Raw genomic sequence first — 12,815 nt, 5'->3', positions numbered from 1 at the left:
GGGCCAGCAGGCGGCCCAGGCTCAGGCGGCCACCGCTGCCGAAGGAGGCTCGGAAAACCAGGACGCACAGGTCCAGGAGGTGGCTGTCAGCCGAGTCCGCGCGCCTACAGCCAGACCCAGGAGGGGTCACGGGCAGCACCTGTCGTCTGTGGCTCTACTGCCCCAAGACCCCACCCTGCCCCGTTTCCACAAATCCCCCAGATCCGCCTGCCCATCCCAACCAGTGCCCTAGTCCCACCCACCCTCTCCCCCACAGACCACAGCCTCCCTCACCTGCTACCCTCCTGGAAGAGGGCAAACTCCAGGGACGCCCGCTCCAGCACGGTGAGCGCTGTCACTCCGACGGGCCCACTGGCCGAGCTGGGGAAGCAGCCCTGCACCCGCACCTCATGCCAGTCCGAGTGCACTTTGCAGATGTCCACGGAGTCGAAGTACCTGAGCAGTGAGAGGACAGCCCACTGAACAGCTCCAGACACAGGAGCCGTCCCCATCAGGAGTCCGGGCACCTCCCTAAGCCTCTCCCCCTCCCCAATCTCTGCCCCACTGTGCCCTGTCCACTTCCTGGGACCAATGTCCTAAAACCCTGGTCCTGGCTGTTGCCCATGAACACCACTAGGAGGCCCCATGCCCAAGGATGACCCAGAGAGGAAAGAGTCCTGAGGGCAGAATCCAATGCCCACAGTCTCTCTCATCACCCCCACCTCCGCCTCAGGTCTCAGAGGGACAGGCCGAGCTCCCCAGGTAGGACACACTGGGTCAGGGCAAGGGAGTGAGGGCAGCGACAGGTCAGGTGGGCCTAAGTGAGGGTGGCTAGCGCACAGGTGGCCATGAGGTAGACATCGGACGCCCAGTGCGGCAGAGTCCAGGTACCTGATGAAGTCGCTGTACTCCATCCAGAAGACACCTTCACTGCTGCCGTGCGGCATGAGCTCACCACGCAGATGCCCCGGCCAGTGTGGCCACTCATCCGACCAGCTGCCATTCCAGGAGAAGCGGCCCCATGGGTTCCGGAGGCGCAGGAGCCTGCGGACCATGAGGCTGAGGGCCATGGCTTCCCCCACACATCCACATGCCCTGGCTACCCATGGCCGGCCCAGCTCCTACCTGGAGCCCTGGACATCACGGACATCCAGGATGGAGTAGGCGTGGCGGGGGCGCAAGCCCAGGCTCTCGTAGGCAGCATCGTCCACCTTCATGTTGCCCCCCCCACAAGAGGCGCCCATGAGGAACCTGTGTAGGCAGAGTGGCCTAGCTGACTGGCAGGCTTGCTGACCAGGGGTTATTAATGATGGGGCCCCGTAGGAACCAGGAGCCTCATTCACTGAGGAGGGCTCACTCACCAGGGGACTTGTTACCCTGAGGGTGGGGGTCCTGCCTGCCTGTGGGGGAGTGCAGGTCCCAGGAACACAGGAAAGACACACAGGACTCAGGAAGTGTTGGCCTGCTCCCTACACAGTGGCCCAAGAGCTTGGGTTTGGGCTGGGAGTCGGGAGGCCTGGGTCCCATCAGCTCAGGGCCACAACTTCCTGAGGGGAGGGGGCGGTGGTCATGCCCAGTACCAGCTGAGAGCAGGGGGTCTCAGCACCAACAAGCCACCTCTCTCGGGCTTAGGATTTGGGGCCCTCCTTACAGACACGCTGGCCAATGTGTGCGGGTCTCAGAAGGCAGCCCACTCCCCCCAGGTGGCTCCATGGGCTAGCCCCACAGGTCTCCAAGCAGGTGCTGATGGTCATCATGGCCCAGGTCAGGATGAGGCCTGCTAGGTTCGGGCTGATCAGCAGTATTCTGCCTTTTGCCCTGGACCGGCAGGTGGGACCCATGAGCCAGCAGTGGGAGATGACAGGGCTGTAGGCCAGGCCTTCTAACTAACTGTGGTCAGCCCACATTGGAAACATCTTATGAAACACAGGCTGTTGGTCAGAGGGTACTTGCCCCTGAGTAGCCCACCGCTCCAGGCCCCGGCCTGGCTGTCCCCTTGCCTCCTCTTTCCTCTCCTCCCAAAGCTGCTGCCGCTGCAGCACCCGCCCCTCTTACCCAGCCTCCTTAGAACTCAGCATTTTGGCCCAGATGAGGTCAGTGTCAACGGGTTCCTCTCGGGGGTTAGTGGAGCTGACCTGCAGCGCCAGGCTCTCACAGGGGGCCCCGGTGAGGGTAGCCAGGCCTTCGATGGCGCGCCCTGCCTGGAGGGCAAAGTAGGAGCCGTGCAGCTTGGCCAGCGCCTTCTCAATGAGGGCCACCCACAGCTGCTTCCGCTGGGCCTGCAGGGAGGGGCCGAAGTCACGAGGCCCACCGAGACCCTCCCTCGCCCACCCCACGCCCATCCTCCCTACCACCTGCGAGAAGAGGAGGAAGCCGGCCTCGTCGCAGGGCAGCATGTCATCCACCAGCACCGTCGTCCACGTGCCATCCTTGCAGAGCCGCACCTGGTAGGCGCCCTCCGTGCACAGGCTGCGTGTGACCATCACCCGCTCCACCAGGTCAGGCCGCTCAGCCAGCACAGCTAGAGCACTCAGGAACCTGTGCAGAGCCGGGGCCTCACTAGAAAGCACGACCAGGCTGTCCCACCACCCGGCCCGAGCAGATACCCCAAACTCACCAGCAGTTGCCCAGCAGCCCCTGTAGGATGTCCGAGGGTCGGAGAGTGTGGAACACGGACCAGGAGGTGCTGTGGTCCCTGAAGACAGAGCAGTTGATCTCGTGGGGCCGCAGCCACTGTCTCACGCGCTGCTGGACACTGTCGCCTGCAGGGAAGCCCACAGACTTGGGCCCGGGTGGAAAGCTGTCATCCACGAAGTTCACGTTGTTCTGCAGAGACCATAGCCACATATGCTCAGGCTGAGTTGGGCTGCCCCAGGCCCGAGATGCACCTCGCTCCACCTGGCAGGCCAGCACAGCACCCTGAAGATGCTACCTGAGTCCCAGGAAAGGGGGTAGGTGTGTGTGTAGCTCCCCTGACCCGTGCGTGGTGAGCTCAGCTGTGCAGGCATGGGGGACTGTAGCCAGCCATGTCACTGAAGCCTGGCGACAGGTCAATGGGAGGTATGTGTGCCCCAAGGAAATGGTAAAGCCACAGCCTGGAGGCTGCAGAGGTGGAGGGCAGGGGGCACAGGGAACCGGGCAGCCTCCCCAGCTAGTCCGTGGCCCAGGAAGAGAGGCAGGAGGACCCAACTGGGATGGGGAAGGCAGGACACAAGACCAGATGGGCCGTGAGGGTGGGTTACTGGCAGTGACAGGGGCAGCAGCCCCCTTCTCCCAGTTGACCTGAGGGTGACACTATCCTGGGCTCAGCCCTCCCACAGCTCCAAGGACAAGAGAACCCCGAGTTTTGGCCATGTCTCCACAGCTGAAGGAAACACAGGGCCTGCCTGTTGGCATGAAGCCTGTCCCCACCTTCTTGTGGCTTCAATGTCTATGGGAAATCACACCTGAGAGGGGTCAGGACCACAGGCTAGGAGGCCATGGACTCTGTGGGCAGAGAGAAAAAAGGGACAAGATGTGGATAGTGGGGGCCAGTCACTCTCAGGTGAGGGATGAGTAGGTGCCAGGCTAATGCTCAGAGCTCGGGGAAGAGAATGCTGCCTCTCTTGCCGCTGGTCCCTCCCTCTCCGTGGCTGGAGAAGGGCCTGCAGGGAAGGACAAGATGCAGAGAGGCCCATGGGAAGGGGAGCATCGGCCCTGGTGGGCGGCTACTGTCCTGAGGGGACTCACCTCCCGGCAGAAGGCCACGATGTTCTCCCAGAGGGCCTTGGCCTCGCCCTCGTCCGTCTGCCGCCGCTTCTCCACCAGCATGCTCTCCCTGCGCCTCAGGGGCACGGCACCCCTGCGCTGGGCCTCCAGGAGCTGAGGCGTGTGGCAGGCGGCACAGTGCTTAGCCCGCGGCCCATTGAGCAGGGTGCAGGCAGGGCAGGCCCACTGGCCCGGGCGCTCAGGGGCCTCAGGAAAGAGGCGGCCGGCTTTGTGGGCAGTGCAGAGGCTGGGCTTGTCGGCGCTGCAGTCAGGGCAACGGACAGGGGGCTCGCTGTGCTCCTGGAAGCCATGTAGCTTGGAGCAGCCACACGCAGTGCACCTCGGGGCCACTGTGGGGTTCTTGAGTGTGCACTTGGCGCACGACCACGTGGTGAAGTCGGGGCTGGAAGGGCTGGCGGGCGTGTAGCGCACGGCATCGCCGGTCAGGTCGATGACGTCGCTGCCTGGAGCGGCCGCACAGGCTTCGCACAGGCTGGAGGGGCCGGGGGCGGAGCAGGAGCTGCAGCGGCGCAGCACGGAGCTGCCCTCGGCCTCCTCCTCCTCCAGAGCGCTCAGCCGCTTGCCTGACAGCAGCTCTGCCAAGCGGGAGGCCCCAGTCGAAGTCCACCCTGGGCTCTGGGGGGGCCCCTTGAAGCCAGCAGGGGGTGAGGGCTGGGTGGCCTCAGGCACCGGTGGCTGCAGCTGGGGGGGTACCTCACGGCGGCTGCGAGGCACGGGGTTGTTCTGCAGAGTGGGCGAGAAGGGGCTGAATGGTGGCACCCGGGGCGGCTCCTGGTCAGCAGCAGAGGGAGGGTCGGCCTCAGCACCTTCCCCCGGCTGGGGTGGGGCAGGTGTGATGTGGAAGCCGGCGGGGGCCACAACTTCAGGGACCACTAGGGCCTCAGGAGGAATCCTGGGCAGCGAGAGTTTCCGGGGGCCGCCACAGGCAGAGCAGGAGCTGGCGACGGGAGTGTTGTGCAGTGTGCAGCGAGGGCAGGCCCAGCCACTCCCAGGTTCTGCTGCCCCGCCCTCCTCCTCGGGCCGACCCGCAGCTGGCTCCATGGTCACCAGTTCTTCTGTCTGCACTGGACCCGTCTCCTCCTTGCAGCTGCCCTTGGGCTCCACCAGGATGGTGGGCGGCTTGGATAGGACCCCGTTGATGACTGGCAACAGGGAGGTACCAGGCACGGGCTCTGGGGCAAAGCCACACACCTCGCAGGCCTCCTTGCCCAGGAAGTTCCGGAATGTGCATCGGGCGCAAGACCATTTCTGCTCCTCAACGCTGAGCCGCAGGATCTGGTCGAGGTCAGGCTTGTGCCGGGGGGCCTCACAAATGGAGCACTGGCGCTGGCCGGCAGGGTTCAGGAAGGTGCAGCGCGCGCAGGACCACTCTCCCACCGTGGCCATGGACCCGGGCGAGTGCGTGTGGCTGCAAGGGAAGGCCCCAGTCAGTAGAGGCCCACAGGATGGGGCCCGAGTCTCCCCAGGGACGAGGGGGGTCAAGCCAGCAGGATCTGTGCCTTTCTGGGTTGTGACAGGCATCATGCCTGTGAGGGGCTTGAGGACTCTGAGGAGTAAGAGGCCCCCCAAAGCCTCCGAAGAACCCCATAGCTCTGTCCTCAAATCCTTTCTGGAGGGCGGACCTGTGGGCATAGAGGAATGGGCTGAGCCACACCATCTCAGTAACCACAGGCTCTGCTTGTGCCGCCACAGGAAAGAATAGGACTGTCCTTCTCCACAGGAGGAAGGGCACCAACAAAGCACCCAGTGAGCATCGTGCCCTGAGGTGGAAGAACGCATGCTTTCCTCCAGGTCAGGAACTCAGCAATGCAAGTCAACACTATACGGGAGGTCTAGCCAGCATAATTAGGCAAGAAAAAGAGATAAAAGGCATCTAATTGAAAGGAAGAAGTAAAACTATCTCCATTTGCAGATTAAATAATCCTACACAAAATCCCAAGAATCTACAAAATAAGAAAACAACTACTAGAGCTAATAAATGAATTCAGCAAAGTATAAGGCATGAGATCAACACACATAAATCAGCAATATTTCTGTGCCAGGAGTGACCAATCTGAAAAGGAAGTTAAGAAAACAATACTGCCCTGGCCAGTGTAACTCAGTGGTTAGGGCATCGTCCCATATACTGGAGGGTCATAGGTTCAATTCCTGGTCAGGACATATACAGTGGGGCCTTGACTTACGAGTTTAATTCGTTCGGAGACCGAGCTCATTAAGGAGCTCGTTAACTCAAATTACTCTATCAACTCAATGCAAAAAATCGGCGGAGAGACAGCTGGTATCTCAAAAAACTCGTTAGTCGGGACACCCGTAAGTCAAGGCCCCACTGTACCATGTTTTGAGTTCGATCCCTGGCCGGGGCACATGCGTGAGGCAACCAATCGGTGCTTCCTTCTCACAGTGATGTTTCTTTTTTTCTCTCCCTCTCCCTTCCTCTCTCTCTATAATCAATGAAAAGGCATGTCCTAGGGTGAGAAATAAAAAGAAAGAAAGAAAGAAAACAATACCACTTAAAATAGCACCTAAAATAAGAAAACACCTAGGAATAAATTTAACTAAGGAGGTGAAAGACTTGTATTCAGAGCTACAAGAACTGCTGAAATTAAAGACCTAAATAAATTGAAAAACATCCTATGTTCATGGATTAAAAGACAATATAATTATGATGACAATACTACTGAAAGTGATCTATAGATTCAATGCAATCCCTATCAAAATCCCTATGGCTTTTTTTTTTTCCCAGCCATGGAAAAAGCTGCTTCTAAAATTCACACCATATTACAAGAGCTCCCAAGCGGCCAAAATAATCTTGAAAAAGAGGTAGAAAGTCGACAGTGTGGTACTGGTGTAAGGACAGGCTATATGTCTATACTATGTGGTTTTTATGACCAATGGAACAGAATGGAGAGGACAGAAATAAGCCCTCACATATATGGTTGAGTGATTTTTTAACAAGGGTTCCGAGACCATTCAAAGAGGAAAAGATAGTCTTTTTAACAAATGGTGCTGGACAACTAGATATAAACACTAAAGAATGAAGTTGGGCTCTTAGCTCACAGAGTATTCAAAAATCAACTGAAAATGAACCAGTGACCTAAATGTAGGAACAAAAACCGCAGAACTCTTAGAAGAAAGCATAAGTAAAATTTCATGACCTTGGATGTAGCAATGGATTAGTTGTTATGACACAAAAGCATGGGCAAATAAAGAAAAAAATTGGACTTCAAAAAAAAAAGTGAAAAGACAACTTGCAAATGGAAGGAAATATTTTCAAAGTGTATTATCTGATAAGGGTTTTGTATCCAGAATATGGAAAGAACCCTTAAAACTAAACAACAGAAAACAACCTGTTTTAAAAATTCACAAAGGACTTGAATAGACATTTATACAAAGAAGAAAACAAACAGCCAATAAGCACATGAAAAGATGCTCATCACTAGTTATCAGGGAAACGCAAATCAGAACTTGCTGTGAGACACCACTTCACACCCACTAGGATGGCCAGAATCAAACCTGCTGGTAAGTGCTGGTGGAACTGTGGAGAAACTAGAGCCCTCCCCTACATGGCCGACAGGAATGCAAAATAATAGTGCAGCTGCTTGGAAAACAGTCTGGCAGTTCTTCAAAAAGTTAAATTGACCTACCTTATGGCTCAGCAATTACACCCATGGGTATCTACCCCAAAGAATTAAAAAGTAGTATTCTAACACACACACACACACACACACACACACACACACACACACACACACACACTCTCTCTCTCTCTCTCTCTCTCTCTCTCTCTCTCAATTCATAATAGCCAAAGATGGAAACAACCCAAATGTCCACCAATGAATAAAGAATGAAATTCTGACGCATGCTATAACATGGATGAATCTTGAAAACATGCTAAGTGAAAGGTGCCAGACACAAAAGACTACATGTTGTATGATTCCATTTGCAGGAAACGTCCAGGACAGGTAAATCCATGGAGGCAGAGAGAGGACTGGTGGTTCCAGGGGCTGGACAGCAATTGTATGCTGGGCACAGGTTTTCTTCTGGGGTGATGAAAATGTTTTGGAACTAGGTAGAAGTGTAGAAGTGATGGCTATGCATTGTGAATTTACTAAGTACCACTGAATTGTTCACTTTGAAACCGTTCTGTTACGTGAACTTCATCAGATAAAAAAAGCTCGAGTACATGAGAGGGCAAGGGTGTGCATGGTCATCTCCAAGCTGGCTCCCAGCTGCCTCTCTGCTTCTGGAGTTTCCAGGGACCCCCTGGGTAGGAGCCCAGACACGTGCTGAGGGTTAGAGGTATCTGACCATAAAATGCAGCCTAGCAGTGTTCACAGCACCCACCGAGTACATTCCTGCCTAGCGGAGGACACAGCCCTTTATAAGCACATGAAAAGATGCTCATATCCCTATGCCCAGGCCCTTGGACTGACCATCTCCAGCCATGGGTAGTGACCCATCTGCACTTCAGCAGCCCCTGAGCTCTGCAGGGGCTGAGTACTCTCCACTCATCTGCCCACTTGGACCACTGCAGGCCCAGTTCTGCCTGGCAGAGGTTCAAGGAGGCAACTCAGTGTCTTGAAGCAACATGCAAACCCTCTTCCTCTCGTAGCCCGTGTCCCAAGGTGGTGGGGGCCAGGCTGCCGAGCCTAGGGAGAGCGAGTGTTTGTGGGGAAAGGGGAGGGACACCAGTGTCCCGAGCAGCCTGTGCCAAATCGCTAGCTACAGCCGGACCTGAGAGATCCTGTGTGCAGCAGGACACTGCCCTTCTGGGATGGACGGAGACTGGCTGGGGGGAAGGCACCTGGGTGTGGCTGTAGAACTGATAACACTCAGGGTGGGCTCCACTCCACCTGGAGCTTCTATCCCAGGAGGCCTCTGGCTGTGCATCAGGGGGTAGGGAAGCTGCTGTCAGACATACCCAGGACACGTTTACACCTCAGGGGTATGGCAGACCCTCAGGCCCTGGTCCTGGAGCAGGGCCTCCAAGGGAGCCTTGATCTACAGGCCAGGTGTGGCCAGAGGACACGGAGGTGGGAGTCAGGAGACCTGCACTTGGCACCCACCTCCCACCTCCCACTCCCTTAGAGTCCCCTTGCACAGCCTGCCCAGAAAGCTGCTTGGAGCCTTGGAATGCAGCTCCCTTTGCTGGTGGGTTCTTGGGCATCTGGCCTGCCCACCTCCCCCAAGGCTGGGCCTCGGCTCCTCCCGGTGCAGAAGAAAGGCGTCAGGCCCACAGCAGGGCAGGTGGGATGCTCCCGAATGGTTCCTCCCACCCAACATGGGTCACAGGTCTGAGGGTAGGGGGAGGCTGACCCCTTAACCTGCCTCTCAAGGGCTAATCTGGCTTCAAGGGGGTGTCCATACACAACACACACTCTCCTACAGGGCTGCTCTGCTGGCAAAAAAATCAATTGTTCTCTACAACAAGGCGCGAAGCTTGTGCTTCTAATGCTAGACTCACACCAAGCCCTTTTGGTTTAGGAAGAAAGAAAACTTGCCTCTTCAATAACAAATAGAAAAATCCACCCTAGGCAACACAACTGTTTCCCAAGGTCCAAAGCAAGCTCTGTGAAGCCGCCTTCCTGCATGACTAGGCCTCGGGGTGAGCGAGTGGGCACCCAGCACCAGCATAGTGGGCTTGGCCAAGGGCCAGCTCAGCTTTAGCCCTGGCTTTGGTGCTATGTAAAACCTAAGAAATCTGCCTGGACACACTCTCAACCCTCTTCCTACTGTTCCCCATTAGAGAAGGGCCCATAGTCAAGATGTGGCATACGGTGTTCCACCCCCACCACGTGCACACACAGGTTGGGACCTAGGCAGCCTCCACCCCAACCCCAGGCTCAGGGGATGGTCACCCGTCCTGTGCACCCCACCTGGCCTGGGAGGTCTCCAGAGAAAAGACTCAGGACCCTCCTAGGACGCACCTGCCTTGGGCTCCCGGCGCCCAAGGTCCCAGGCACACTGAGCAAGGAGAGCCTTGCAAACACTGGGAGGGCAAGGATCCCAAGTCCTGCTCACTGTGTAACCCACCAGCTGGCCAGTCCCTGGCCTGGGCTGGCTGCACACAAGGCAAGGTGTCTGCTGGTCTTGGGCAGCACCTGGTGGCAGGGCAGGTCCCACAGCTGTCCTGGGGACATGGAGAATCAGGAAGATTCTGCCTGGAGTTCAGGAAGGTTTAAATGAAAATAGTGCCTAGAAATCAAATTTCGCCCTGGGGAAACAGTGAGCTGGGCAGCCTCTGGCTAGGAGGCTCTGGGGATGGTGGTGGCACAGTTACAGGACTGGCACAGTGCTCCCTCACCGACCCAGCAACCCGCACCTTACAGCTCACACCCATCTTGGTGTCATCGGTGGTGAGAAGTGGCTCAGGGGTCAGTCAGTGATGAGTGAGTGAAGGAACCCTGAGCAGGGGAGCAGCTGCTCTGGGCCACCCTCAACGGCCACCCTGACATGTCTCAGGCCCAGGAGACACTCAGCAAGGCCCAGAGACCTGAAGTCCCTGGAGTGTCCGAAGGTGAGGCCAGACCGCCAAGCAAAGCCTAGAAATAAGAGAAGGTTGGGAACCTGGAGTCAAAGCAGACCCTCAATATAAAATGTCCCCAAGTTCTATGACACTCACTCGGAGGCTCCAAGACACAGAAGCCATCACTTCCGGGGGAGGAAACTGGCTGCCCGAGCTACTCCTTCCAACAGAAAGACCAAGTAAAATGGAATATTGAGACAACTGTCCAGAAAAATCCCACAACAAATACCTTCTCTACCCTCATTATCTGAGTCACTAACACTCACTTCTAATTCAAAAGGGAGGTTACAGAATTGCTCTTGGGGCTCCCTGTGAAGTCCACACAGTGCCCAGGACATGCATGTTTGCAGGGATGTGGAGTGGCCCCATCCTGGGAGATGAGCTTTTTGCTTCTCTGGAAAGCTGAGAGCAATAGTGTCCACACACAAAGCCAAGCCACTGGACCTGAGGACGTGCGGCTGGGCTCCTGGACTCCCTGCTGGTTCCAAAATGTGCTGGAGGCCTCGTCTAGGGGTCACCTTCAGCCGGCCTTGGGTCATCCTCCTCGTCTCTGTGTCCCAAGGGAAGGCCCAGAGCTGGTACACAGCCAATGCTCACACCAAACGTTGTTTGTTCGCTTATTTACTTATCTTTGTTTGTTATTGATTTCAGAGAGGAAGGGAGAGGGAGAGAGAGAGTAGAAACATTAATGACGAGAGAGAATCACTGATTGGCTGCCTTCTGCACGCCCCCTTCTGGGGATCAAACCTGCAACCCGGGTATGTGCCCTTGACTGGAATTGAACCTGGTACCCTTCAGTCCGTAGGCCAAGGCTCTATTCACTGAGCCAAACTGGCCAGGGCCCAATAGTTTATTGATTAAGATGAGTAGCTCCTGGGGCATCAAAGTTCCTGCCCCCGACTGGCAGTGAGTTCTAGATGTGGCCACGCCTGCTCTCTTTGCTTCAGCACTGCAATGGGGCTCTCCTGGCCACGAAGGGCAAATGCTGATGTGGAGGCAGTTTCTTAGAATGAGAAAGGGCAACACCAAGTCACCAGGCTGTTGGTTTAAGGGTGTGAGTCAAGATCCAAAGTACACACACACACACACACACACACACACACACACACACACTATGCTCGCAAGGCCTCAGGAAGCTGCCTGGCCAATGCCACAGGGTCCACAGCCCCGCTGCTGCTCACCTGGGGGCCAGCCTCTTTCCCCAGGACCCGGTAATTCTACACCTACCAACTTATCCTAAGGATAAGTGAAAATAAAAAGATGTGTGTAGATAGACGGACATTTGAATAGATGCTCAACATCACCAACCATCAGGAAAATGCAAATCAAACCACCACGAGACACCACCTCACACCCACAAGAAGGGCCAGGATCAAAACCATAGATGATAAGTGTTAGCCAGGATGTGGAGAAACTAGAGCTCTCCCCTACATTGCTGATGGGGAGGCAAAATGGTATAGCTACTTTGGAAAACAGTCTAGCAGTTTCTTAGAAAGTTAAATATAGCACGGCCGGCATGGCTCAGTGGTAGAGTGTCGACCTATGAACCAGGAGGTCACGGTTCGGTTCCTGGTCAGGGCACATGCCAGGTTTCGGGCTCGATCCCCAGTGTGGGGCATGCAGCTGATTATCTATCCATCCATCCATCCATCTCTCCATTTCTAAAATAAATAAATAAATATTTTTAAAAAGTTAAATATAAATTTGCAATAAACTTCAGAAATTCCACTCCAGGTATCTACCCAAGAGAAATGAAAACATACATCACCCCAAAACTTACAAATGTTCAGAGAAGTGCAATACTTAAAAAAACAAGGGGAAACAACCCAATGTCCAGCAGCTGAGGAGTGGATAAACAGATGTGCTCCGCAGACAACGGAATGTTACGCAGTCATAAAAAGAAAGAAGCATTAACCCACGCTGTACATGGACAGACCTTGAAAACATTATGCTCAGTGAAAGAAGCTAGACACGGGACACACAGGATTCTGCTGATGTAAAATTTCTAGAAAAGGCAAATCCACAGACACACAGGAAGCAGAGTGGCTGTCCGGGGATAGAGAGGCATTGCAAACAAGCAGGATCTTTGTGGGGCATGAAGATGCCGAAAAATTGGATTGTGGTGATGGTGGCACAACTCTATAAACAGACTAAGAAAACCTGAAGTGTATACTTGCTGGGAGGGGTGAATGTGACAGTAGTACGTAAGTTATATCTCAATAAAGCTGGGATACACAAATGTTCACTAGTACATCATCAGCACAGTAACAGGGGATATTCTCTAATCATTCACTGTACCGCATTCCCAACTCTCACTAGTCCCTCCACTGTCCTGCTCCTGGCACGCCCTTTTGGACCTCAAGCCCCAACCCCCTCCCTCTCCATTCTTGCCTACTAGGTAACTTACAGACTCCAAGACTCTCCCACTCAGCTCTGCTAACCCCTCCACCCCTTCCCGGATGCCTCCTCTGCCAGGGCCTCGGGCCTCAGCTCCAATGCCATCCCAGGAGGCTGGCCCCCCTTCGGCAGGCCCATTAGGACC

At 55.5% G+C, this 12,815-nt stretch overlaps 1 protein-coding gene across 1 annotated transcript in view; it reads right to left on the bottom strand.

The window, feature by feature from the left end:
• The window catches only part of CAPN15 (calpain 15), a 26,244-nt gene that overhangs the window by 2,240 nt on the left and 11,189 nt on the right, over positions 1-12,815 (bottom strand). Inside the window, exons 3-10 of the mRNA XM_006766202.2 lie at positions 3,709-5,155; positions 2,597-2,805; positions 2,334-2,517; positions 2,035-2,258; positions 1,105-1,230; positions 871-1,023; positions 274-435; positions 5-104 (exon numbers count right to left, since the gene is read on the bottom strand). Of these exons, the coding sequence (XP_006766265.1) occupies positions 5-104; positions 274-435; positions 871-1,023; positions 1,105-1,230; positions 2,035-2,258; positions 2,334-2,517; positions 2,597-2,805; positions 3,709-5,155 (2,605 nt within the window). The remainder of the gene's footprint in view (positions 1-4; positions 105-273; positions 436-870; positions 1,024-1,104; positions 1,231-2,034; positions 2,259-2,333; positions 2,518-2,596; positions 2,806-3,708; positions 5,156-12,815) is intronic.

Source organism: Myotis davidii, unplaced genomic scaffold (assembly GCF_000327345.1).
Source record: "Myotis davidii unplaced genomic scaffold, ASM32734v1 scaffold100, whole genome shotgun sequence".
Lineage (NCBI taxonomy): Eukaryota > Metazoa > Chordata > Mammalia > Chiroptera > Vespertilionidae > Myotis > Myotis davidii.
Note: the sequence above shows the minus strand (reverse complement) of the source record. Positions and strands in the feature narration are given on the sequence as shown.